General features: G+C 44.4%; 1 protein-coding gene across 2 annotated transcripts in view; it reads left to right on the forward strand.

The window, feature by feature from the left end:
* The window catches only part of LOC111141697 (Ras and Rab interactor 2), a 178,650-nt gene that overhangs the window by 49,292 nt on the left and 101,641 nt on the right, over positions 1-27,717 (forward strand). Inside the window, exon 2 of one of the 2 annotated variants that reach the window (XM_022494462.1) lies at positions 18,587-18,679. In XM_022494462.1, coding sequence (XP_022350170.1) covers positions 18,623-18,679 — 57 coding nt within the window. In that variant the 5' untranslated portion in view covers positions 18,587-18,622. Of the gene's footprint in view, positions 1-18,586; positions 18,680-27,717 lie in introns of those variants that run through there. The other variant, XM_022494464.1, reaches the window with a different exon arrangement.

The raw sequence follows: 27,717 nt of genomic DNA on the forward strand, positions 1-27,717 counted from the left end.
CTCTGCACTGAGCGTGGAGCCTGACATGGGGCTTGACCTCATGACCCTGAGATTACAACCTGAGCCACCAAGAGTCAGATGCTTAACCAACTACATCACCCAGACACCCCAAACTTTGCTGTATATCTTAAATATGGTGTAACAGTTTCATAAGACAGTACCTATAAATACACTTTGTATCAAGTTTCAAACCTCTAAAAAACAGTGTCAAATTTGCTACCAGACTAACTTATTTGATGCAAGTGTGGAATAAAACTTTCTCTTGCCTTCTCTGTTATTACACATTTTCCAATGTTGCATGGGAAGCTTTAATTTTAAAGGTCAAAACATTAAATTGTCACTGAGAATCTTGTTTTATTTTATTTCATATAATGAGACAGTGGAATGTATTTTTAAATTTTGAAATAATTTCACACTTCTTTAAAAAAGGATGTATTTATTTATTTTAGAGAGAGTGAGAGAGAGTACATGCATGCCAGTACACTGAGCCAGGGCTGTTGAAGTGCCAGGAACAGAGGGAGAGGGAGAGAATTTCAGGCAGACTCTGCCCTGAGCAGGGCGCCTGATGCAGGGCTCAATCCCATGACCTTGAGATCATGACCTGAGCCGAAATCAAGTTTGGGATGCTTTACCAACTGAGCCACCCAGGTGCCCTGAAACAATTTCATACTGACTAAATATTGCAAGTAATACAAAGAAACAAATATGCCATTTATTTATCCAGATTAGGAAATTGTTAACATATTACCATATTTATTTTCTCATTCTCTCTCTCTCTCCCCTACACACTCTCTCACACACACATACACATTTTTCTAAATGATTTAAGGGGTAGTTGCATGCATCATGTCTCGGTACTACTTCATACTTAAGTGTTTACTTTTTAAGAACAAGGACATATTCTTAGGTCACCACAATACAATTGTAAATTTAGGACATTTAACATTAATGTAATACTCTAATCTGTGGTCCGTATTCCAGTTTCCCCAATTATCTCAATAATGCCATTTATAGCTATCTTGTCTTTTACTTTTTAGACTCAGGATCCAGTCCAGGATCATGTGCTGCATTTAGTTTTCATTTCTTCTTAGAACTTTTCTGTCGAAAGTGGATCTTCAGACTTTGTCTTTTTTGTTTTTTAAAGATAGTATTTATTTATTTGAGAGAGAAAGTGTGTGTGTACGTGTGAGGAGAAAGAGAGAGAGAGCAAATGAGTGAGCAGAAGCAGGGGGAGCTACAGAGGGAGAGGGAGAAACAGGCTTCCCACTGAGCAGGGAGCTGCATGTAGGACTTGATCCCAGGACACTGAGATCATGACCTAACCCGAAGGCAGATGCTCAACTGACTGAGTCACCCAGATGCCCCAGCCTTTCTCTGTCTTTCAAGACCTTGACATTTTTTTAGTTCAGCCCAGTTGTTTTTGTAGAGTGACCCTCAGTCTGGCACATCTACTGTTCTTCACAGGTGGGTCCGGGTTATGTGCCTTTGGTAGGAACGCTACGGAAGTAATGTTGTGTCCTCCCCAGTGCCCGATATCTGGAGGCACAAGGGGCACGTACGTACTCTGCCGGCTGGCTAAGGTGCTATCCTCCAGGTTTCTCTTCAGTGGGAGATTTTTGAGGGCCATGATTTGACTACAGATGAGGAATGATCCAGGGGCGGGGGCTTATTTAGACTCTCCTGGACCATAGCTCCGCACTTGCTTTGAAAATGTCAGCCAGCAGGGTGAGCCAGCCTGTTTTCTAAGCTGTGTGGCATTTTTGTGGCCGCAGGAAAAGGCAGCATCAGCAGCCTGCTGGGGAGGAGGGGAGGCTGCAAAAGCCATCCATGTCTGCATGTCTGACTTGTGGCACCCTCGTGCTCAAAGAGCTGAATTCAGTTCCACAACAGGAGCCTGCACCAAGCAGGGCCTCAGGGATGGTTGCTGAGTGTGGTTGTTCCCCTGTCTGGTGATGTCATATGTGTGTAGTGTGGCTTTTCTGAGGTTTTCCTACTTTCCCGTGCACAATAAAGACGGTCTTTTCTCTGAGCCAGGGCTCCCGAAGGCCAGGCCACAAACCGTGCGTGGCCTGACCCAGGCTGGGACAGTGGCCTCTCCAGAAAAACAGGAAATTAGAACTCAGGCGCTGTCCACATGTTGGCTAAATGATGACTTTCTCAGTGGTTCCATGTGGCTCGAATAACAGGGTTCCCCCGCCCCCACAAAGGAAAATGCTCTAATTAAGATGTATTTTAGGGGCACCTGGGTGGCTCAGTGGGTTAAAGCTTCTGCCTTCGGCTTGGGTCATGGTCTCAGGGTCCTGGGATCGAGCCCTGCATCGGGCTCTCTGCTCGGTGGGGAGCCTGCTTCCTCCTCTCTCTCTGCCTGCCTCTCTGCCTACTTGTGATCTCTCTCTGTCAAATAAATAAATAGATGTCTTTTTAAAAAAAAAAAAAGATGTATTTTATTGAGTAACGTTTTATTCTAGTGAATTATTTCATGTCCTGCACCGTTTCAAGTTCTAGCACAGATTGGCTCAGGAATTCATCCCACAGATTGTCACTGGGCCATGGGATCATGGTGGCGCGGGCAGGCAGATGGTCTGTAGGTAAGCCCAGCATCCTCTAAATGTTCAGGACCACGTGGGGCCTGAGGGTGGTCAATAGAAACATGGAATTGTAGTGTCATGGGAGGCTGTTTGAGGGGCTGTGATGTCCAGAGAAGGGAAGGCTTTGTGGTGGGGGCCAGAGAAGGTAGTCCAGACCAGGGGGTCCTCGGCCTGAGTCTTGAGAGGTGGAGAGCATTTACCAGGTGGTGAAGGGAGCATTTTAAACCGAGAGACTTGAAGTGATTCAAAGGCGTGGCAGATGAATATGGCCTCGTGGGAGGGGTCAGAAATGGGTAAAAAGGTTTGAGTCAGATTGGGGAAGACCCCATAGCATAGGGTACATCAAAGAGCTTGGTCAGGTGTCTCATCTCAATTACTAGATTTTGTGCTTCAGAACAAGCAGGGTTTCCTCAAACTTGAGGGAAGGCTTTCTGGGAAAGAAGACCATCACTCAGCCTTCTTAGGGACCTGACCTGTCTCTGGATGTATAGATGTGGGGCTCTGAAGACGGGAGGTGCTCCTGTTTTGTCACTGTGGGCCATGCTGAGCACCGCCAGCCCTGACCCCAGGAAGCCAGAACTGGGAGATTTCCACGGCCTCGTAGAAATCGTGGAGCCACTGGACTGGTCCACGCCTCATGACGCGTAGACTTCAGTACATCCCTTAGTCACTTGTACTGCTTAGTTTTAAGTTTTTATTTTGAAATGATGCCAGACTTCCCAAAAACAGTTGTAAGAAGAGTTCAGAGAACTCCTGTTTACATGTATTCACTGATCTGTACCTGAGCCTCCCTTTGGCTGTACCAGTTGAGGGCAGCTTGTAGACTTCACATTCAGTTACCACTTCCTACTTCCATATGCTCTTTTTAATAAGAGGGGTTTTCTCTTCATTCCCCCAGTCCTAAATTGTGCAAGACGGAGGCTTAGTCATTGATGGGAACTACAGATACTAATCTCTAACTGTTGTCAATGGTCTTCTATTGCACGCTCCAGTCAAGGATCATGTGTTTTTCAGCGGTTCAGGTATTTTTAATCTGGAATGATATTTCAGCCTTTCTTTGTCTTTCATGACATTGATCTTTGTGTAGAATCTGGGTGTTTATCTAATGTCCCACCATTGGGGTTGTCTGTACTGTTTCCTTGTGATTGGATTCAAGGTTCCACACGTCCTGTTGGAATGCACTCTGACTGAAGGTCCCCCCTCACCGGGGATTTTTTTTTAAAAGATTAATTTATTTATTTGACAGAGAGCGAGATCACAAGTAGGCAGAGAGGCAGGCAGAGAGAGAGGGGGAAGCAAGCTCCCTGCTGAGCAGAGAGCCTGATGTGGGGCTCGATCCCAGGACCCTGGCTCACTGGGGATCTTAACTTTGATCACCTGGTCGGGGTCTAATGGAGTTTCTCCACTGCAGAGTTGCTATCATTTCTTATGTAATTAACGAGTCGTCTGTAGGGAGAAATTACTGTTCATTTTTAAGCCAATTTGAATAAGATTTTCTGTTACTTAAAACATGAAAGCTCCTTACTTTTTCAAGGGCCTATTTATATTGTGGGATTAATTGCTGATGGCCATGGGGAAACAAGCAATGGATTATGATGAGAAGAATGGGGAGTTTCTTAAAAGCTTTAATTGTGGGTCAGGTAGGAACAGAGCTGGACCAAAGTGCATGAGCTTTTTGTGAGGATGAATCAAAGTCTTTGAATTATTTTAGGAAAAAAAAAGAATTTGTATTGATCAAATCACATCCCCTATAACAAGTCTTTTAATTGCGGGAAATTTGCAACAATTTGAAAATCAGTCTTTCATTTCTTTCATTACTCTTAACTGGATAGTGTTAGTTATACTCACACTATATATAGTGGTTATTTACAGGAACACACAAACCTTATTCAAAATACATGTATGTATTTTTTCCTGGATTTCATATTGGCCAAGATGTTTCCATTAACAGCAAATTCAGTACCACCTGAGCAGGATCCCTAAGAGAAGTAGTGAACCAGACTCTAAAATAAGAATTTCGGTATAGGCCAGTTCCTGGGAGGCTCTCTCAGGGAACGCCAGCAGAAAAGTAGGGACAGAGTGAGGGGAAGGGAAGCAGTCATTAAATTGTGTTATTAAGCAAGTGTATGTGTGTGTGTGCGCGCGCGTGCGCGCGTGCACACAAGTACATGTGTTTTGTGCATGTGCATTCGCGTCCACAATTGTCTGTGGTTATCTTGGGGTGGGTGCCCTCAGAAATAGACCCTGAGCTAAGGATTCAAGTGCAAATGGTTTTTTCACCACGTGTGGTGTGGCTTCAGCATTGTACCCTACCGGGATGCCAGCTAAGGCCAACTCGTTTGGTCTAGTGGGGGATGGTGTGATTGGGAGTGACCATGTGCAAAGGTCACCTGGGAAAATACTCAACCAGGATAGGCCGATGCTGGTCAGGAATGTTCCCTGTCTCCACTCATGTAGGATCTCCGAGATCTCTCTTCTGGAGGGGACAGTGTCAAACGACACACACGTCAGTGCTAAGATTAGAAAATTGGGCTGAACACAGATCAAAAGGGGACCCTGAATTACTAGCCAGGGAACGTGGATACTTAGTTCTGAAAACTAGCTTTCGAGCCCTTACTGGGAAGCAGGATGCTGGGAAGGGACGGTCCCTTTGGTGTGGAATGTTCCTGCGGCACGGAAAGGAGCAGACACAGATGGCGGGGGTGCACAGACATTAGGGAGCTGCTGAAACCATTAAGTTTGCCGCAGCCCAAGGTCTGAGTGGTTGTGGAGAAGGGGAAGGAAGATGACAGCCGTTTTAAGGAGAAGACTCTGCAGAGCTGGGCCGTGATTGATGTGCGGAGTCAAGCGAGGTTTCAAGCCTGGTGCCCTCATTAACAGAAGGGCGCGGGGACTTGAGAGGAACGGAATGTTAAGTGGAAAGTCAGCATTCAACATTCAGAGCTGTATTTCAGAGAAAGAAATCAAAATCCAGTGCTTAAACTTTTCATGCTTTTTTGTAGACAGGTATTTTTGAGTTCAAAAAAGCAGGTAGGAAAGAGGGAAGGGGACTCGGCCAAGACTGGGTTTTGTTTAACTTTGCTTTTTTTCTAAATTGGAACCAGACAAAATACATAGTTGCAATCTAGAAATAATGCACATGTCTGCCAACTGAACGATTCTGTCTGCTCTCTTTGTACACCTCAATGAACTAATAAAGGGGATAGAAAATAATCAGAAACAGGGAATGGGAAGAAGAAGGAAACACTCAAGCCCTAACTGAGAAAAGAAAGCGTTCGGTTAAAATAGAAGCTTCCGGCCAGCGGGGAGCCTCATGTTTGTACACAGAAGTGCCATGTAACGTGAGATGTCATAACAGGCAGGAAATGGAGATCTATGGGTAAAAGCCCTTTGTAAATCAAAGTGCTATGGGCCCCTGGGTCACTGTTCCCACAACCATGGGCGTTAGCTCTGTTATATCCGGTCCCCACCATTTGGCTGAGGCCAGTGGAGACTGTGAGTAGGGATAGTTTGGCCCAGCATTGAAGCAAACTACCTTTCTTGCCCTTCACAAAAACACTTTCAGCCTTTTAGAGAAGAGCAGGAGGGTAAGGTCTTTAGGGAGATAGAAACATTAACCAACCTCTAATCTTCCTTTTGGCTGGAGACCTATTACAGTCACCCAAAGAGAGGGAGGTCTTGTTTTGCCAAGATAATCAGCTTTGGGGTGATTCTCTGGCATGTTATCCAGTTTCCTATTATCTGCAGTAACTCAAGGTCAGTAGAAGCTGACTGTAGAAGGTCATAGTGTATCCCCAAAACAAGTGTGCATTTGGGGGCTTGATTTCAGACATGGGGCTGAAGTATTTTTCAGTGCTTACTGACTGTGTTTTAACCTCCAAGATGACAATTCTGGAAAGGCTGCTAGTTTGGGACTGAGGCAGATTGGAGGAGGATTCCAAGATGGTAGACCCATAGTGAGGAGCTGTAGTGTTCTAGAAGAGTCAAAAGGGAGAGAAGGTGGAGGAAGGAGTATAATAGATAGGATGCTTTTAAGGAGACAGCATGATCTCTTAAAGTGGAATTAAGAGGTAGAGAGAAGTTAGGAAGCCTTAAGGCCATTGAATGCAAGTGCCACCAGGTTGTAACTAGAGCCCTTTGGGACTGAACCTTACACTTCTGCAAACCATGATCTGGTGAGATTGGGGGAACACCCAACCTGTAGTGGAACCTGTGTCTTTTCTCTCATGGGCCCTAACATGATCCAACCTGCCCTGAGACCTGGGCAAGGGAGGCCTCTGTCCTGAGCTAGGCACTTCATTTCACTCTGGCTTCATCGGGCCCCATGGGTGGGGAAGTCCACAGCACCCAGGCTTCTGCCAACCTGGAGCCTACATTTCCCTGTCCTTCTTGCTCCGGATGCATGACGCTCCGGAATCCCTGCCTGCATAACCCAAGCCTGGTGGCACAGCTGGGACAGGCTGGAAGTTTGGGGGAGGGACTTCAAGATGGACAAGAAGGCTGGGTGTCCACAGAGCTGTCCGAAGAAAAGGGTGGCAAGCCATGGGATAAGTTCAGGATTGTCCCCATGTACCCACATTTAGCATCGAACTCTGAAGATTCTGAAAATTTTAAACTGAAGCCCGACCTTCCAAGTCCTGATAAAGGTACATGTCTTGGTAGGAGAATAGAATGCATTTTAGTGAACAGTTTGTGGTTTTGAGTTATAATTTTAAAAAAATTCAGACATAAAGTATGTGAGCCTCTATTTGTCTTCTTGCCCCAGGCCCTGCAACTATTCATGCCCACCTAGCATCCTCTTGGGAGGCATGAGAGCCCAGACAAGGGCAATGGCTCAGTGCCTCCACTATCCACTAATGCCATCCATCCATGGGCTTGTTTGACCCAGCTCTTCTTTTTCTAGAAGTTGTCAGACTTCTGGAAAAACATCATCACGATAGCCCAAAGCAGTCTCCCTCAGGTATGAGTTTGTGCTCACCTTCAAATACTCCTGATGGAAAAGGGGTGATCCAGCAGCTTCCCCACCCCTTGAACTCCGTAATAACCATACCTGCCATTATCATGGGTCAGACACATGCACAAAAAGACAGGGTTTGGGTAAACCTTAGCAAGGAAAATGCCGTGCTTCAAAGAGAACATTCAGGGGCTCCTGCGTGGCTCAGTGGGTTAAGCCTCTGCCTTTGGCTCAGGTCATGATCTCAGGGTCCTGGGATTGAGCCCCGCATCGGGCTTCCTGCTCAGCAGGGAGCCTGCTTCCCTTCCTCTCTCTCTGCCTGCCTCTCTGCCTACTTGTGACCTCTGTCTGTCAAATAAATAAATAAATAAATAAATAAATAAATAAATATCTATTTAAAAAAGAGAGCGAGAGAGAGAGAGAACATTCAGAGCCCAGCAGAAACTACTTGGTAGCTTGGTAGTAAAATGAGATTGGATTTGTGAAATGCCCCAGTCATATGTACTTGTCTCTCTCAGCAAAAGACATGAATGCCATTGGTCAACCAAGAGAGACTAAAACATGCCTAAACTGCCAGGGCACAATTCTAGACACAAAACCACCTCCTTGGTGATGGCAGCAGATATCATTGTGAGCCTTACCATGAGAGCTGGTGTGAGTATCCATGACTGTTTTGTAGACACATAAAATATTAATTGTTTTGGAGAGCAGCTGTTTCTTTATGCATTATCTTTGATAATTTCTGGATTCTGTCTGTGATGTGGTATTAAAAGATGGCAGTAGAGCATTTACTATGGATAGAGGGTATCGTGGTATTTTGTTGTTTTGGTATTGCATGTTGTGCTTCTGCTGACCATCCCACATGGAATCTGCAGACTCAGAAGGAGGGCATTCTTCAGAGGAGGCTCATGTATTCTCCACCCCACTTAAGAGCAAAGATGGGAATTTTAAGCCTCTAATCCCCATAACACATGGGTGAAGGTACATGCAGAAACACACAGAGAAGTCTATTTGCTCAGCCAGTCATATTTCCTTGGGAGTTTTGCATCTGTTCTGGTGGATTTTTTTGTTTGCTTTGTGGTTTCCAATGAAGATGCAGTGGTGTGGACACAAACCTGGACACTCTAAAATTCTGATTTGTACAAAAAATCAGAAAGCCGAGGAACATGATTGGGTAGGGAATTGCGGAGAACAAAGTGGGTCTGTATGTGATAGAAGGGAAAAGCTTCCAGATCACAGACTCTGTAGGAAAAATCCAGCAACAGAAAGAACATGTGGATTGCCTAAACCAACATCCTTGTGTTTCAAAGTAGTATAAAGAAGGATTTTTCCAGCATGTTATGTGGTTTGACAACGTGGTATTTGAGCTTATCTTGTCATTCTTGAAGCTTTGGTTCTTCTTATCCTCTTAAGCTCTTGATGGAACCATTCCTTAAAAACCTTCCTTTCAGCCTCGATGACATCTTTGTAAAATCTCATGCATTTGCTTATCCAAGAAATATTTCTTGACCGTATATATTGCCAGGCACTGTGTCAGGTATTAGAGATACTACCCTGAATAAGGCAAATGGAATCCCCAATGTCTGAGTGGCTAAAGGAAGATCTTTTCTTCCCCTCTTCTTCAACCTGTAAAGAAACAGAACCCACTAACCTTAAAATAACAGACTAAACGTATGGCTTCCTTCAGGTTTTCCTGATGGGATCACTCAGCTTGGTTGAGATGATAGCCAGACATACTGCATGTCTTACCAGGAAAAATAACGTGGTTCATTTCGATCTAGAAATCTAGTTTCTTACTTTGCTTTCTTTTATTACCTTGGTATACAAAGAATCAAATAAAAACAACCTCTTCAGAGACCTTGGGGTTTAGAATGAGTGAAGGAGTCACTTGTCCCTGCTCAGTAGAGCTGATTGTTAGATTTTCATGAATTTTTCAAGTTTGTTGATGCCCTGTTGGTAGCTTGAAATTGGCCATGATGAGAGGATTTAGCCCCACAAAATAGGCAAATGCTAAAATTGGGGCTTTTATTACCCAGAAACCAGTTGTTAAGGATTTTCCAGCATATTCCCTGATTAGAGGGGCAGGTAGGTATCCTAATGGTGAAGTGGAAAGTTTGGAAAGACATCAATATGTACATGATCCAAATGAAGGAAAAAAAGAAGCAAATCAGTCCATGAAATTCTAGGCAATATGTGACCCAGGGGCTAGTTTAATCTATAGGGATGATGTCCTTTTTGTCTTTTAGAGGTGGTTGTCATGCCATTTTAATCTAGGACTATTTTATTTTATTGTGGCAAGAACACAACATGAGACCTACTTTCTTAAAGAAGACATTTTTATGTAATCCTTTAGACTGTGTGTCTGTTCTTTATTTTTTTTCACTAATGGCAGAGGCTGTTCATAAACAAAACAAATTAAAAAAATAAAGAAGATTGAGTTTGGAATTACAGTAGTCTATTGCTGGGCAACAGAGTATTCCACGAGTTCTGAGGAGAATTGCTTCTACTTTTCTCTCTGATTATCTGAGAAATACAAAGTATGCAGTACTGTGGCCAATTCCTAATGAAATAGGTGACCTGCACTGAACATCACTGTGATAGATGCAAACCTGACTGATGAGTTACATTTGTGTGGAGTTTTTGAAAAGGAAATAAACCTTGGTCTGAGAGATAATACACTGGCAGGAGAAAACGTTACAAGACTTCAAACTATGCAGGTCATATTTGTTATTTTCTAAAAATATGCAGACTCATAAATGGAATAATTTTGCAAAACATATATTCAAAATTTAACCCAGGAAAATTGGAACTTGATAGAAATAATGAAAACAATTACCACCAGCTTATGGGGCAGAGACATTAAGCAGTAGAGTTTCATGAAGACAAAATTCTGTTCAGTCAATCATATCTTCGATGTAAAGTTTACAAAGAACAGCATTCATCCCTAAAAACTATTTTCCTTAAAATTAAAATTAAATGGATATCTATTTGGGAAAGTAAAGATTCCCAAACCCCGACCTCACACCATATGCAAAAATTTGAGGTGGATCATAGATCTGTGCATAAAAACTAAGATTATAAATCTTTGGAATGAAACAGAATACTTACTGGTTTTAAATTCTTATATCAGAAAAGAAGAAAGGTACAAAATTAAAAAGAACTGAAGAAAGCCTTAAACAGTTTAACTGCACTGTGTAAGAAACTGACCAAGGCCTTAGAGCCTTAATGGAGTGTGCTTCAGAAGATATTTTCTCCATGAAAATGATCAATATTGGTAAAATCCCAATGGGAATATTTGTGCTTATTAAGGGTTAAAATTTCCTTGATGACACAAAGACCAGATTAAAATAACAGGTTAAAAACATCTTTACAACAGTCCACAACTCTGTGTCATGATTAGAAAAGCTGAATCTATTCCATTTCATTCAACTCAGGAACTTAAATTTTTAAAAAAGAGAGAGGTAGGGGTGCCTGGATGGCTCAGTCAGTTAAGCATCCAACTCTTGATTTCAGCTCAGGTTATGATCTCAGGGTCATGAGACCTTGCGTCTGGTTCTGCCCTGGCCAGGGAGCCGGCTTGAGATTCTCTCTCGCTCTGCCCCACCCCTAAAGATAAACGAATAGGTAGATAGAGAGATAAAAATAAAAATAAAGGAGAGAGGTAAATACACAGCAAATGAAACAGAATATTTATTAGTTTTAAATTCTTATATCAGAAAAAAAGAAAGGTACAATTAAATTAAATTAAAAAGAACTGAAGAAAGCTTTAAACAGTTTAACTGCACTATGTAAGACGCTGACCAAGGTGTTTGGGGTGTTGATATAAGAAATAGAAATGTGTCTTCTGTTTGTTCTTTTCACCCCCAAATTGAAGCATCTTCCCTTCGATGGTTCAAAGGCTTCCGTATCCTGTGTTCATGTGAAATATCCCCACCAAAGGCGACACCAGCAAGATCTGCTCTGGTTTGATGGGAATTTTTCTTTATCAGTGTGTGCTTTACCTTATTCCAAGATGTTTGAATTAAATATGTGATGAGATGATGAAAAACATTTTAAAGTTATACCTGCTTCTGAGAACTCAAGGTTATCCTTCTGAAGCTATTCTGGTCAATGCGTATTTGATGGAAGGGAATATAAATCCACCCAAACTGTTAAAAAAAAAAAAGGAACATTTATTGGCAAGATACAAGATTCATTGAACCTTGGCACTGCCAGGCCTTGTGGGAACTATAAGGTCAATGGCCTGAGGTGAAGACTCAGTTGCACACATACATTCTCCCTTCCTGGCCCACTATGGATCGGTAGCCCCTTGTATCTGCTCTTTCAGGATATATGCTTCCCATAAATTGAACTGGCATATGGCTCCAAATCCAACATTCAGGTATAAGCATCTACCCTGTGATTCTCAGCTCAGAATCTTGAAAGGAAGATTCTACTTCATCAGAGAACAGCCAATGAAATACTTTAGCCTGGGTCAGTTGTAACATGACTGGTCCTATCAGCTGAGGGGTTGGGGTGGGCAGAATCACTCACTTTGCTTATCAGGCACCACATGGCAGGGCAGCTGCTCTACAAGGGGTGTGGGTGGATCAGACAGGGCATCTGAGTGAGGGGAGCAGACCCATGGGCACCGGAGAATTGGAAGAGCTTATATCCCATCTAAAGAGAACACTGAGTCATCCAGTTGTGGCCAAGATGTGATCAAGTGATCAAGATGTGATCAAGATAGCTCAGTGTGATCAGAGAAGGTGCATATCTACATTTTATGCAGAATGTCCTGATTTTTAAAAAGTGGCCAGTTGTAGCAGCCCCTGCCAAGCCCTTCCTGTATCCCTTGAGTACTTAACATTTCCATGCACACTGACCTGATTTCCAACTGCCAACTTTGCCTGAGGGTTCTCTTTGGCCACTAGAGCCCATTCGACTCACACTAGGGGCATGGTTGAAATGCTGGTGAATTAAGGCTTCCTGGGGGCAGCTTTCAACTAGTGACTGGGTACAGTTGGACGTTTCCTCAGCTCTCTTGTCCCTCAGTTGAGACTACTCTGAGGCATGGTCTATATGGCTTCCAGAGTTCCCCAGAAGGGTTGAAGTCCAGTGGCCCAGTGGCTACGTGCTTGGTCTTGTACTTTGTATTGGCTGCTCTTCCCCATATCACTTCCCCTCCCCAACTTAGTGTTTCTTGAAAGTACCTTTGATGAATTACTTAGACATGAATTGTTGACTCAGGGTCTCTGGAGACCATTAATTCAAACTTTTTTTAAAAATGTATTTCTTGGGAAGCCTGGGTGGCTCAGATGGTTAAGCATCTGCCCTCAGTTCAGGTCATGATCTCCAGGTTTGGGGATCAAGCCCCACATCAGGCTCTGGCTCCCAGCGCAGCAGGGAGTCTGCTTCTCCCTCTCCCTCTGCCTCTCTCCCTGCTCATGTTCTCTCTCTTTCTGTATCTCTCTGTCTCAAATGAATAAATAATATCTTTTAAAAAATAGAGTAAGTGTATTACTTGATCTGTTATATCTGCAGTATAGACCCAATTTAAGAGCTGCTACGTTATAAACCTCCAATTAAAATTAACCACCTGGGGTGCATAGGTGGCTCAGTTGGTTAAGTGTCTGCCTTTGGTGCCGGCCGGGATCAAGTCCCACATCAGGCTCCTGCTCATTGGAGACCCTGCTTCTTCCTCTCCCTGCTGCTGCCCCCCACTTATACTCTCTGTCAAATTAATAAATAAAATCTTTAAAAATAAAATTAAAATAATCACCTACACAAATTTAATCCCCATACACTTTTTACCATCATGGCCTGAGAGCCTTAGAAAACAAAGTTCTAAACTCAGATGCTCACATGTTGGCAGGTAAAACTTGAGGAAGACCTGGGGTGTGTGGCTCCCTGTCCATGGCCTCCTTTGGGTTAAGAGCCAATGTGGCTTATGAGGCTTCCTTATTGTATCTAAGAAGTCACTGTAGAAATGTGCAACGTGTGTAACATTTACCACTTGGAGCTTTTTATGTGAGGATGTTGAAAAGACACATACTTTTGAAATGCTGCAAGAGAGCGGCCTGGGGGAGTAGGCACCCCCTCTCCCTTCTCAGCCTTGTTCCTGCTGGGCAGAGTGTACCAGCCTTGAGGATGGAGCCATGCTCAAGAGAAGAAGTAACTCAAAGGAGGAATAGGGATGTCTTTAGGGATCCAGAAGAGGGGAAAGCAGGAAGCTGATTCTTGAATGGTCCAAGGGATAAAATGAGGGCATTTATCAGGTGGGAGGTGAGAGAGGCAGTTTCCCATCCAAGAAAAGCGGAATTTCTTGCCAGTTGAGCTGCCCATCTGTTGCCCAAGGTGGCATGGATTGCCATTGGTGGAAGTGTCCACACCTTGGCCACGTGGGCACTAGCAAGGCTAATGCAGCATGGATATGGTGACAGTCTCTATGAGGCACCCATTTTCCAAGGATGGAAGGGGTAGACATCCAGTGGGATAATTAGCCCCATTGTTGGGCCAGTCTTAGAAATGCACCTTTCTTTAAAAAAAAAAATATTTTATGATCTTTCATTAATTTGGGGAAAATTAAGGTGTTGAACATTGTCCCCAATTCTATTTAAAAACACAGTTATGAGGGGCACCTGGGTGGCTCATTTGGTGAAGCGTCCAACTCTTGGTTTTGGCTCAGGTCTTGATCTCAGGGTCCTGAGACTGAGTTCCGCACTCAGAGGGGAGTCTGCTGGAGATTCTCTCTGTCCCTCTCCCTCTGCCCTACCCCATCCCACACTTGTGCGCATGCTCGCTCTCTCTCTCTCTCTCACTCTCAAATAAATGAATAAATCTTTTTAAAAAATGAAATAAAGAGGGGCGCCTGGCTGGCTCAGTGGGTTAAGCCGCTGCCTTCGGCTCAGGTCATGATCTCAGGGTCCTGAGATCGAGCCCCACATCGGGCTCTCTGCTCAGCAGGGAGCCTGCTTCCTCTCCTCTCTCTCTGCCTGCTTGTGATCTCTCTCTGTCAAATAAATAAATAAAATCTTTTAAAAAAAAATGAAATAAAGAATAATAATAGTTATTAGTAAGAGAACTGGGAGTACGGTTTTTGCTTCTGATTTCTTCCCACAAATTAGTTTCTCTTTGCAATAAAAACAATTCATAATCCTGAAACTTTTTTAAAAAAAAAATTTGACTACAACTGAGGGAAAATCAGCTCTGGACAGTGATACAAAATGCTTAAAGAAAAACGTTTTTTTAGAAAGTCACATAATTTGGAAAAAAAAAAATTATGTAATTTGAATTGTCAACCCAGAGCCTGGACTATAGTTTTTCTGTCCAGCCTGTAAAATCCCTGGTAATACAGAGATAATTATGGAAATATTCCAGAGCCCTTCCCTGGATGCCAACACAGAGCCATGCCACTGGGCTTTTACCTCTTTTACGATGAAAAGCATTCAAAAAGACAGACCTGCCGTCCTCAGAGGCACTTAAGGAACCGGGGAAAAAAGGTGATGTGCATTTCTTGGGATTGGCCTTGATCTGACAGATTCCCAGGGGTGAGTCACTCTCTCCTTCTTAGGTCAGTTCGGCTATAAAATAATTATAATGAGAGCTTGTTTACTAAGAGCTGAAGTCCACTTTGCTGCGTCTCATTCAGCTGCGAGGAAGGAGAAGAAGAAAGGTAGTGATTAGGGAAGACTTCTGTACCCAACTGTCCCAGCAGCTTGGTGTTGAGAACCCATGCCCTGAAGAGGCAAAGTTTCTTATAAATTGGACTTGTGAGTAGCAGATGCCAGTTTAAGTGTCCCTCTGCTTCTCCTGTGGGTCTGCACTTGTGATTTGAGGCAAATAAGTAGGAAGGGTAGTTTGATTAAATTAATCAATTTAATTGGGGGGGGAGGGGGGGAGGTGGAGGGCAGTGGGGGAAGGAGGCTATACCACGGACCCTCCTGTCTTGCCAAGATCTGGCCTGTGGCCAAGGAGAGCAAAAGCGGCAAGAGTGCCAGTGACTATACCCAGCCCCGCTGATCAGTGAACTGGAAGCTAGGCACTCGGTGTCCCTTTCCTTGTACCCAGCCTGCAGCCAGGGTCCAGGCGGTGGTGCCTCCATGCCTGTCCTCATCGGCTCCCAGTGGAAGGCGCTGGACAGCCAGCCCCGAGCCCAGCCAGACCACTCAGTGCGTCCTCCACGCTGAAAATTCAGGACCGACCTTCACCTCAGCAGTGGTTCTTGGGGCCACATGAAAAGCCACAGATAGGTTTACTTTCAAGTGGCAAAGGCTGGTGTTTCTGGGAGAGAGGAATATTCACTTCCTGCCTTTGTCCTTTAGCTGACTGGAGCAACCCGCTTCGTTTACATTCCTTCAGTGGTGTTATTGAAAAGACTTGGCAGCTCCAAAATGTTTGTAGTGTCCCATTAGGGCTTTCCCCCAACCCCCACTATTATTTATTTTTTATTTTTTTGCTAGCTTTTAGCTAGCATCTGGAAAGATTCACTGGATGGACATGATGGGCTCGTTTTTCAAGTATCCAGTTTACCCTTCAGGGAATCCAGGAAAGGAGCAAGCTCCCAACATACAAATCTGGAGAAATTTAACAACCTCTCCAACTACTGCACCTTTTTTGTCTAGCCTGTTACTGGGGCAGTTTTAGGACCGAACCCTGGTGTAACCCCTCAGGGTAAGGGAGGGTGGGGAACCATGAATGGAAAGAAGCTATGCTTTTAAGTTAGATTAAATTTCTGTCCATATTGAGTTAAGGTATTAGAGGTTATGGTTTGGGAAGGAAACTATTGCTACAACAGGAAGGACCTTAAGCCAGAACTTCTTTGGGGCCCTTAAGAACTGAATTTTTTTTTTTCAATGAGGATAATCAATGATGTGCAGTCCACTTGGATTTTATTCAATGGGAAGAACCCGCTATTGCGCTTGGCCACCTGCTCTTGTTACCTGCTGTCATCTCCCTCCTGGAGCAGCCTTTTGAAGAAGAGAGGTGGCGACCTGCATTTTCTTGGAGAAATGTGATAGGTCTGTCTGCCCCACATGCATGGAATCCAAACTGGCTATTTTACAGATAACCGCTTGAATTTGAAGTGCGTGCATATGATTTTCAGGCAGCTAATTAAACTGCTAAACTTCTGGAATCCAAACCGCTCCGTTGCTATAGGCAAAATTCCCTGCCTGTCATGGCTCATCAGAAGGGGTTTGTCTGTGGAAATCTTCTGAACGGAACAAAGAGACTTAGGTCTGGATGAGGAATGAAGTCTTGGCTCTCACCTGCCAGCTCCTTAACTGCTGTACGATGTCAAATCCCTTGCTGAGAAAACGTCTGAAAGGAAAAGAATTTTAGGCTTGGTGTCAAGAAATGTTCTTTTTTTAATGTGTGTTTCTTCTGCATCGAAACAGTTAATCATTTACTCCCTGGGATTATGGTGTGGCTCCCATTCCCCTCTTGGTTCTGAACACAGCACTGTGTTTTCATTCTGGAGTTGCTCCAGTCTGTGGATTTTGCTAATAAGTGATGAACTTCAAAGGCCTTGGAGCTGGGGCTCCATTCAGCTGCTGAGTCTGAGAACCTGAAGCTTTGGAGTCAGCAGAATTGCAAAGGAAAGCTCACCAGTCTTCTCAGGAGGTTTTGGAGCCTTGGCCTTCATCCCAGCGGGATTGCAAGTGGAAAGAAACACAGGGAAGGCATCTCCAAACCTTTAAAGTGACCGAGATGTGGAGAAAGGGCTAAAATAGGTGAAGGTTCTGGAAAGAGGGATGGGTGTGCACTGCATTACTGTCTTCCTAGATGGGATTCCACAGACCAATGGAGCCCACTATGAATGTGAACACTGAGGCTAATCTTGGGGCCAAAATGAGCCCCTTTCCCAAGAGCATTACTTGCTAATATGCATGTAGTTCTCTGCTAAGTAATTAAGCTTTTCCACTTGTTAGGAAAGTCCCTTTGGAGCTGCTGGCTCTCTGTTCCCTTGCTAATAATGAAACAGCTTTAGCAAACTAGCAGCAGTGACCTTGGCTTCTGTGTCTCCCCACCCCACCCCCACAGTTGAACCCCTTTTAATATGCCTTAATGTGGTGTGACATGTTTTCATTTTATTGTCCTTACACCGACCGTGTTGGTCATGGTCAGGACGAACTTTATCTTGGGCCAGGTTATGGTGAGCAGGAGAACAGTTTTATATTTGCTCTTGGTTCCGCCTCCTTGGGTAAGGAAGGTTTGGGGATGTGTCCCAAGGTCTTTGATGCCTGCTGACTGGGATGAGGCCAGCTGCTTGGGTGTACATGTATTTTACTTAGAAGTGGACACTGTAGGCTTTGTAGCTGACAAGGAGGCTTATTGGGTTTTGATGCTCAAGGGAGGGAAATTCCAAGCTGAAATGGCCACAGTTATGATTCAGAATCATATCATGCCTTTAAATTTTTCTCTACATTCCAAAGTGCCCCGCCCCCCTCCCCTTGGGCTATCGTGGAGCTGTTTCCGGGCTGTTTCTTATACAAACTAATCTCTGCAAACAGGGACAGGGGATTTCATCCCCATCTTTGATTTCTAAGGAGAAAATAAAGGGATTTATTCCCAGTGCCCTTGTGTTGACCTTGCCTGGGGGAGAGGGCTCTCAGAGCTGATGATGACCTCATCCCATTCCAGCAGGATTTCCTGGGACATGCAGGGGCCTCATTCTTCTGCTGTCCGTCTGTGTTCAGCCACACTAAGTCCATAAGCTTCAGAGCAGATTACGGTGACATCTAATATCGGTCCCTTTAGGACTCAAGCGTGAGGTCAAGCAAACACACAAAGCAATCATTATACTTTCCGTGGTGCCAGAGACCTTCTGCGTCAGCTGGAGGAGCGGGAGGTGGGGCAGTGAGGTGGGGCACAGACTAGGAACTGTGCTGTTTGGGGCAGGAAATCAGCCTGAAAGGGGATGGAAGGGCTTTGGTGGGAAATAAATGGCACTGTGTTGTTGACGGAAAAAGATCTTGGCAGGACCGTTGTTGTGAGTGTTCTGTGGCTTAGAGAGGAATTTCCTACAGGCTGGACTAACCATTAAAAATGTCTCTACCTTCAGGAGTCCCGGGCGTGCAGTAGAGTGTCTCTGGGGGAGATGTCAGCTTGGACCATGGGTGCCCGCGGTCTGGACAAGCGAGGAAGTTTCTTTAAGGTAAAAGGAAGCCTTGATTGGGATTGCTAATGGGCAGGCTCTCTCACTTTGCCCAGGCTGTGTGGGGAGCTGCGGAGGGAAGGCTGCTCTGAGCCAGCCCTGGTAGGGGTGGGGGTGGTGGGGCAGCTCGCCTGAAGCTGTTACCCGGTTTACAGTAGGTTGGAGTTTGGGTGACTTAGGGCTTCCAAGTCAGGGCCAGGACCCAGGAGCTGCGAGATGCCACCCTGTGTAAAACAGTTGAGGCAATCTTTGTTTATCCACTGCTCAGCTGTTCCTTTTGCTGCTAGATGGTTTTATGATTGAAGCTGGAATTTGCATTCCAGCAAATCGATGCTGTAGGCAGGTGTGTTTCACACTTTGCTTGATTGTATGAGTCCCTTAAGTCCTCATTAAAAAGCAGCAACAACAAACAGATTCCAAGGTCTCACCCTAGACTGGTTGAATGTTATTTGCTGGTGTATTTTATCAAATTATCTAGAGGCCCTTTGTGATCAGGCAAGAGAGAACCAAACAAAGCAGCATGATTAAAACTGTACCACTTTCCTATTTGGGTATTGATATTAATGGGTTAAAAATACCTTGCTAGCTTAATGAGTGAGACAAGATTCTTTTTTTTTTTTTTTAAAGATTTTACTTATTTATTTGACAGAGAGAGATCACAAGTAGACAGAGAGGCAGGCAGAGAGAGAGAGAGGGAAGCAGGCTTCCTGCTGAGCAGAGAGCCCGATGCGGGACTCCATCCCAGGACCCTGAGATCATGACCTGAGCCGAAGGCAGCGGCCCAACCCACTGAGCCACCCAGGCGCCCCTGAGTGAGACAAGATTCTAAATGGGTGTTTAATAGGCTGTGTGTGTGTGTGTGTTGTCAATTAAGACTTGGCTGTCGGTCATTTCAAATTCGCTCTTGGGGATTCATTTCCTCTTTATAGCTTTTACTTTGTATCCTTTCACTCACCCTCAGAATAACGCCCACTCACTGTAGAAAACTTGGAAGACACAGATTCGTGTAAACGAGTAGAAAAACGGAGGTAAAATGTGCATTTGAAATCTGTCACAGGCAGGTGTTCAAACACCAGATCTTTTTCCTCAAAGGAGGAATGATATAGGGGTTTCTTAATTATGAGGAAAACTGACAATGTTTACTAATTATCCCATCCTGATGGGTTGTAAGTATGTATTAACTTGCATGCATATGCTTCCCACTTGCAAAAGGCTAAACCTGATTTATTGTGTCAATTTTGGACTCCAAAAAAATCCACCAGAAGAGCCTGTTGATGCAGCAAAGCTAAATTCATTAAGCTGAGGACAGTAAGGACATACATCACCCGGACACAGTTCCACTGGTGTGCAAGTGGGACAGCAGGAGGCATCTTTAATAGGGTTCATAGGTCTGGGTGTGTGCCCTTGGAGCTGCATTTTTCAAGGCAGAGATATGCTCGGGTTTCAGCAGAGTATGTGACATCATAGTTCAGGATTGGGGGATTCAGCAAGACGATGGTCTTGAATAGAATCTTGGCAAGTTAACTATTGTTTGATAAGCAGGCTTTTCCCAGGTGAACAAACTGTTTGCCAGGACCAATTGTTTTGTAGGAATTTCCTGCAACAAACAGCAAAGTGATTTATTGGTTTAAAGCCTTAACATCCTGGGCAAGAATATCCTGGAAGAAATAGCTGTGTTGACACAGATGGTCTCCATTCTCCGTCCTCCTAGTTCTGTGATGTGGACTTAGCTGTCTCCGTTCTTGATCCATTTCCCCAAGTTGGAATCAAACCTGTACAGCGTCCACCCACATGAGCCAGAAGAGGAGCTCTCCATGTCCCCTGTAGACTGGGCACTAAACCCACCAGACTCCTGACTCGTCTCCAGTCCCTTGATCCTGTCTTATGCAGAGACGCTTATTTCATCCTGGTAGAAGGAATGAGCCCACCCCACTCCTTAACCCAAGGCTCTGCCTAGATCATCCTAACTACTGGCTAGTCTGTAACTACCACCTTGATACTCAGGAAGGGCAGTGGGCTTGAATCTAACGTAGCAATTGGATTTTATAGCCAAAGCAAAAGGAGAAAATCAAGTATGGTCAAAATTGCCTTTGAAAATTCCTGAGAGAGGGTCCATATTGGACTCACTCAGTACTACCTGTTAAGTCCATGGTAGTCAGTGTGCCTGTCCTGCAGTCCTGGGAAAGATTTTTTTTTTTTTTTTTCAGTTGGACAGCAGGTAAAGTAGTTAACTTGCATTTCTGGGTGTGTCTATGAAAGAATCAATCAGGCAAGCGGTGAAAGGCCTGCCTGACCCCATCGAGGACAAGGCCTGCTTCAATCTTGCCTGAGTCAGATGCCCGTGAGGAAATTGCTGGCAAAGTGGCTTTTATTATTTAACTTGGTATTGTCTTTATTCTTCTCCACACCCACCCCCAGCTTAAATTGTTTAATTTGTTTTAGTTATATACTCCAAGTAAATGATATAGTTACTTTGTACTTCTTTCTTTTCTCTTCTTTGTAGACATTGTTATTCTTTACTATATGGCTATTCCATAGTCCAACTAATGATGGAATACTATTATTATTAGTTATTTTAATAGTAGATAAATATTATTGATGATTTCACAATTAAGGCATGGAGTTACCTGTAAGGATGAAGTCAAGTTCCCTTCAGACATTTAACGTTCTTTGGAGGTTTGTCTTAAAAATGCTAGGCTAGAGTTCCATTTGCTGGGATGATTTGTTGCTCAGAATCTTCTGGGACTCATTGGCTCTTCTTTTGCTTTTCACGCTTTATTTCAATTCACATTTTTGTAGCACCTGTGATCATCCAGGCTCTGTACTAGTCACTAGGGAGAGGAAAAACCAGAAGCTATCCCTGACTCCATTGAGCTTTCATTCTGTTGGCAAATAAATATATTGATCAAATAATCACAGTGCTAAACACGTAATATCAAAAGAGAAAACAGTTCTTCGTATGAGAAGTAAAAAGGGCTCTGAGAATGTACAACTCTGAGAATATTGCAGAGAACTCTTCCCTGAGGAAGTGTCCTTTGATTTAAGAGTTGAGGTTGACTCTGTATCATCTAGAAAGGTAAGGCACCCTTGTGTCTTGCAACTTATCTGAGTCATTTCCATGAGCCAGGACAGATAGGAAACCACAAATCAAAGTTTAAAAACACAAGTTGGAGGGGGAAAGATAATGATGAAAAAGAGGTCTGGTGATCGTCTTTCAATTATCTTATGCTTCACACACAATCACAGGAGCCTTAATAACCAAGAAATGGATAATATGCATGTGGAATTCAGCTGTGAGCCATGTCACCAAGTAGTCTCACACTTCATGAAATTGTCCTATCCAGTTGTAGGGCATTGCTGGTATATGTGAAGAATAGCATGGCAGGAGCCTAAGAGAGTCATGCCAAAATTTAGCTCTACCCCACCTTGCTACATAATACGGAGTCGACCTCAGCTTGCAAATCAAAGGCCACTTTCTCAGGAAAGATTTCTCTGGAACACCGCGTTGGGTTACACGTTCTCAGAGCTCTGTTTACTTCTTGCATGAAGCACGATTTTGTCTTGTAACTCATTATGTGTTTAGGGTCGTGATTATTCAGTTGGCCACCAAAGATGGTCTGAGCATTCTAGGGTGGTTGACAATGTCCCATGGTGATTGTTCATGAGGAATCACATCCCAGAAGCCTGGCCCCAAAAGTCCTATGCTGGACAAACACATTTTCCACAGTTTGTCTAGTGCCATCGTGAGTTTTCCTCACCCACTGGTGAGAAATGTATCTTCCTGCTCTACGAGGTGTCTGTGAAAACCTATAGGAGGCAGGTGATGCCCTAGACAAGGCAGCCAAAGGTATCTGCACCTCACTGTAGAAGTTGACACCCATTGCTATCAGATTTCCAGGGTATGTTGCATGAGAGGACGCATCATCTAGCCTGGCAAAGCTCTAAGTGGTCCTGCGCTAGCAGAAAAGCTCACAGTCAGATCTGATCCTTCCTCTTCCTGAATTCCACAGCTTCCCCCAAGCCACCCCCCCTCCTGCCCTGTCTGGGTGCCCAGTGCTGGCAGGTTCCTCTCAAGTCACCAAAATCGTCACCCTCCTTCTTCTCCTACCTCCACCTCCCCACTTCCCTTCAGCTTCTTTCATTTTGGGGCACTACAGAGAATACTCATAATCTATCCGCAGCACCACCGAATGTGTGTGTGTGTGTGTGTGTGTATGTGTGTGTGTGTGTGTGTGTCTGTTTCTGAACTATTCCATTCATCCACTCTGAGCTGGGATGAATGAATGGTCTGCACTCTTCACCTTGACATTCGAGATCTTCTGGCTGTGCTTCCCCCCTCTACCTCCACCGGTCTTGCCACTGTACCATCCTGGGTCTGCTCCTGTGGTCCACTCCTGTGGTCCTGTGGTCCACCTGCTGATGCTCAAACTCCAGGCTTCGTCCATCCCCCCTCCTGTCCCTGCCTTCCACCTGTCCCTGCTAGGCTCCCAGCTGCCCTTCCAGGCTGACACAGACGCACTTTATCCACTGATGAAGAGACTCACATGGTGTGAGCTGGCGTCTGCCTTTATTTTTGTCTCAAGGTAAAGTTGTGGTAGAAGGCTTAGTGGTGGCCCCAGGATAGGACCAAGAAGTAAATTTCCATCCATAACTTGACCTCTGCCATGAGCAATTTGCTCTGTCGTTTTGTTGCTGTGTCCCTGACCCCAGCGGGGGAGCCTCGATGGCAGAGAACGATTCCAAAGCTGACCAGTGTGTATTGCCAGTCCAGTTTCTTCCAGGGATGCCTGGGCGAGCCTGTCCTATGCCACCTGCAAGTGGTAGAGCTCTCTGTTTCTCAGTGACTGCCTCCCAGCCTCTCTGCCTCTGGGACAGGGCAACAGTTGGTCTTCACTGACCAGGAAGAAAATGTGTTTTGACGACAGGGACCTTGCCCTCCTGTGCCTCCCAACTGCTCGTTCTGCAGGGAGACACCCTGAGCCTGGGTTCCCAAACCAGCTGGGGGAGGTGCGAGGGCCCAGCTCAGTGGCAGAGGCAAAGTTTGAGAAACCCTCTTCTGGTCATTTGGAATGGTTTGGATGACAGGTGCATCATGTGTGCCTTTCACATGGTCCAGAGAAGCCACAGAAGAGAGCTCTCTGGCACCATAAAGAATAGAGTGGGACTACTTTGAAGGGACCTGATTGCTAAATCTGACCCTACAAAACAGATAATCCAGGGGTAATGATCCCTTTCAACCCAACTCCCTTCCCTTCACTATCAGACCCTCCTTAGGAAGTTTATTCTGTTTTCAAAAGTTCTTGTCTGCGGGCTAATTTTCAATCTTCCAGAACTGGCACAACCTTACACCTTGGGTGTCAGTGATTTCCCAGCATTCCAGTCCCAGACGGCTCACAGTGTGGAAAGTCATTTCTGTGCACGCACAGCCCAGGACAGCAGTTCTCTGTTGCAGGACAGGGGACAGAGATAGCAGGGGCTTGAAGAATAATGAATGAAACCCAAATCCCATTTTAGTAATTTCATGGGACAAATCCTCACAAGGATCTGTGGACACTCAAAAGCCAAAGGTATGAGTGCCACACCCTTGAACTCCTCACGTGTGCCCTGGGCAGTGAACAGACATCACCTCATGTGCCAGGCATCCAGGGAGGCACTGTACGGCAGTCTGTAATCAGGAAAGGACTAAGCACGGGGGGGGGGGGGGGGACAAAACAGAGATTAGATTTGGTCAGAGCAGATGACGTATTGATAATTATTCACAATAATACTGCAAAGCAGAGCTGATGTCAGTTTTGGTCTATCTTTTATTTTCCACAAATAAATTCTTCCAGGATACTTACACGGGGACTCAGCAGGGCTGTCCCATAGAAATACAAAGCCAGCCCCAGGGATTGCTCTAAATGTTCTAGTAGCTACATTAAAAAAAAAAAAAAAAAAAAAAAAAAGTGAAACTGATTTTAGTAATAATTTTATTTAACTTCGTATATCTAAGATATTATCATGTGAGTATGTAATCAATATAAAAGTATTAATCAGATATTTTACTTTTTTTTTTGTACCATGCCTTTGAAACCCAGGATGTATTTTATCCTGAGCACGTCTCGATTCAGACTAGCCACAGTTCAAGTTCTCAGTCAGAGTTACATTTTATCTTGTCTAAAGTGCCTCCTGTTACAGATGGGTAAACTGAGGCCCAGGGAGGTTGAAGGATGGCAGGTTAGTCTATAGGAGGGATGGGAATTGGACCTGGCCTGACTTTCTCCTGAGGCACCCCACCATCTGGAGCCCCCTGATGATTCCACTGTGATCCGTTTCTCATTGTTCCAGTGAGATTTCCCAGGAAACTTCTTCTGGAGAGGTCATGGGGACAGTGACCGCTCTCTCTGGAAGAGTGACTGGCTTTTTTTTGGATTCCCATGCGTGTCTCCCACCATCTGCTCCAGATCCCTCCAGGACAGACATCTGTCCCTCAGGGTGTGACTTTCTAGGAATGTCAGGAACTTACTTACTGGATAGCAGTTCCCATTTGTGTTTTCAAAAAGCAATGGATTTCATGGTTTTATGGGTCGTTTTTGCAGCACATTTTAGCCATTCATTTCTGATATTAAATATGGCCTTTGGGACTGCAATACATTCTCACTTGCTTCAAGGAACTTTGTTTTTTAAAAAACAATCAGGAGTAAAATAGATTTTGCTGGTTCTCCTCAACCATATAGTTCTCCAGGCTTACTTGTAACTCTTGAGTTTTCATTATTAGGGGGATGCCAAAGAGGGAGATGTAGATGTGGATGTATAGTTTTCAAAAAGTTCAAACAGGACTCTCATGCAATGTAGAATGGGCTTTATTCACCCCATGCATGAAACCAGGAAACCAGCATCAAGCTGGTTCAAAGAACACTTTGACATGTGATATATCTATAGTTGACTTAAAAAGTCCTTCTGTAGTAAGTTTACTGAGGTAAAATCAAAACTGGTTAAAGTCCTACAAGCAATAAAACTCTAACCGTTGGTATAATCTTTTTTCCCCCCCTGAACAGAAATTCTCAGGCTGACACGTAACCACCCAGTGCTTGAGCCCTACATTAATAACACACAGTCAAGTCGAACACAGATGCATCCCTCTGGATCAGGAAATAATCTTTAGGTGACTTTGTCAAATAACACCCAAGCATAATGCTCAAAAAAAAGAGGGCTCTTCCTCCTGCAGCTTTTAAAACTTTCTAATAAAAAAAAAAACTCTTGGGCAGAAGGGGAAATGCAAAATGGAACTACAGAATTTCTAAAAAAAATAACAGGACACTATCTGTCAGAATCAATGGCATACACTTAAAGCACAGGTCAGGGGAAAATTCATAGCATTAAACACTTGATCAAAAAAGATATGCTTTACCAACCTTTTTGCCTTATTTCCAAGTTTTAAGTAGTATTTCTTATTCACACTGAAATGGCTCATTCGCTTTGTTTTCTGCAACCCTCCCTTTCCCCAGTCCCCAGCTTTCTCCAACCAGGAATTGTGCCTTAAAGAGTGAATTTCTTCAGTAAGATTGTAGAACTATGGGAAAGCTTGTTCTGAGTTGATTGATTTAAATACCTAGAGGAGAAACTTTGTGTTCCCTGTGGAATCATGGATGTATTAATAGCATTGATTTCTGGGGTCTTTTTCATAATGCAAAAGCCTCACGATGCTATTTTGGATGGTGCTTTGACACCTCAGGTCAGATAGATCCCAGACGCTGACAGACTCCTTGCACATGTGCCTGTCACCAGTAAGTTCACCGGACTGAGGCAAAATGTATGAAATCGAATTTCCAAGGATAATAGTCTTTCAAACGTCTTTACATGGTAAGCAGGAAACCACTTTCACAACAAAATTGGAAGCTGTATTATCTATTGCTATGTAACTAATTGCCCCAAACCTTAGTAACTTAAAACAACAAGTATCTGTACCTCATTGTTTCTGCAGATCAGAAATCTAAGTTTAACTACTGAGTGTCTCTGGTGGTAGGTCGCTAGGAGATTGCAGTCAAGGTGTTGGTTGGGCTGCATTCTCATCAGACTGTTTGAGTGGTGGGGATCCTACTTCAAACCCACTTGGCAAGTTTCCGTTCCTCCCCATAGGGCTGGCCATAGGATGAGGCCACTGGCTTCTCCCAAGGTGAGTGATCCCAAGGTGAGTGATACAGGAGAAAACAAGAGAGATGAAAGCTAGAGTCTGTTTAGTACCTAATCATGAGAGTGATATGCCATCACTTCCACCATGTTCTGTTCATTGGAAACCAGTCAGGTCGACCTGCCCTCTCTCAAGGAAATGTCACTCAAAAGTATAAATACCAGGATGTGGGGTTCACCGGCCATCTTAGAGACGAAAACATAGAAAAACAGTTTGGTCACAAAGTCAAAAACCAATAGGGCCAGAAAGAATGACAGGAATGGCATGATCGTGGGCCTGCCTGGCATTGGGCAGGTCATTTTTTGGGAACACAACTGGCTTGAGAGCACTAGGCCCTGCCAGGAGGGGGATGCTGCTGACTCAGTTCCAACCAGATGCTGACACACAAGAGTGAAGGTGGGTCCTCTGATATTTTTCAAGAGGCCAGAAATCCAGATTTTTATATACGAGAACCCCAATTTTAAAAGTATAGTAAGGATGGAAGAAAATGCATTGGAGGGCAGGCTTTAACCTGGGGGCTGTCAGTTTGAACTCCTACTTGATTAGCTGGGAGAGGGATTGGCCAGGTGGAAAGTTCAGTCTCCTACCACTGCTGAGCCCCTGGAGGCTCTGGGGGTCTGCAAGGGAGACGGATGCCATACCTGCTATTTTTCTTGGGGGCTTTAGATATAGCAGTGACAGAGCCTATGAGTTCTAGCTGAGCTCTGAGAGATAGGATCACCCATGTACGGGCTGAGGAATGCATAGGGAAAGGAGCAGCAAGTTTCTCCAGGCCTTAAGACGGTGCCTTGGGTGGGCTCACGGTCACCAAGTATGTAGGGACCCTAAGTTGTAGAGACTCCTCCTCCCACTTTTAGTAACAGCTGCT

The sequence above is a fragment of the Enhydra lutris genome, unplaced genomic scaffold (genome assembly GCF_002288905.1).
Source record: "Enhydra lutris kenyoni isolate GAN:26980312 unplaced genomic scaffold, ASM228890v2 scaffoldscaffold6, whole genome shotgun sequence".
Classification (NCBI taxonomy): Eukaryota; Metazoa; Chordata; class Mammalia; order Carnivora; family Mustelidae; genus Enhydra; species Enhydra lutris.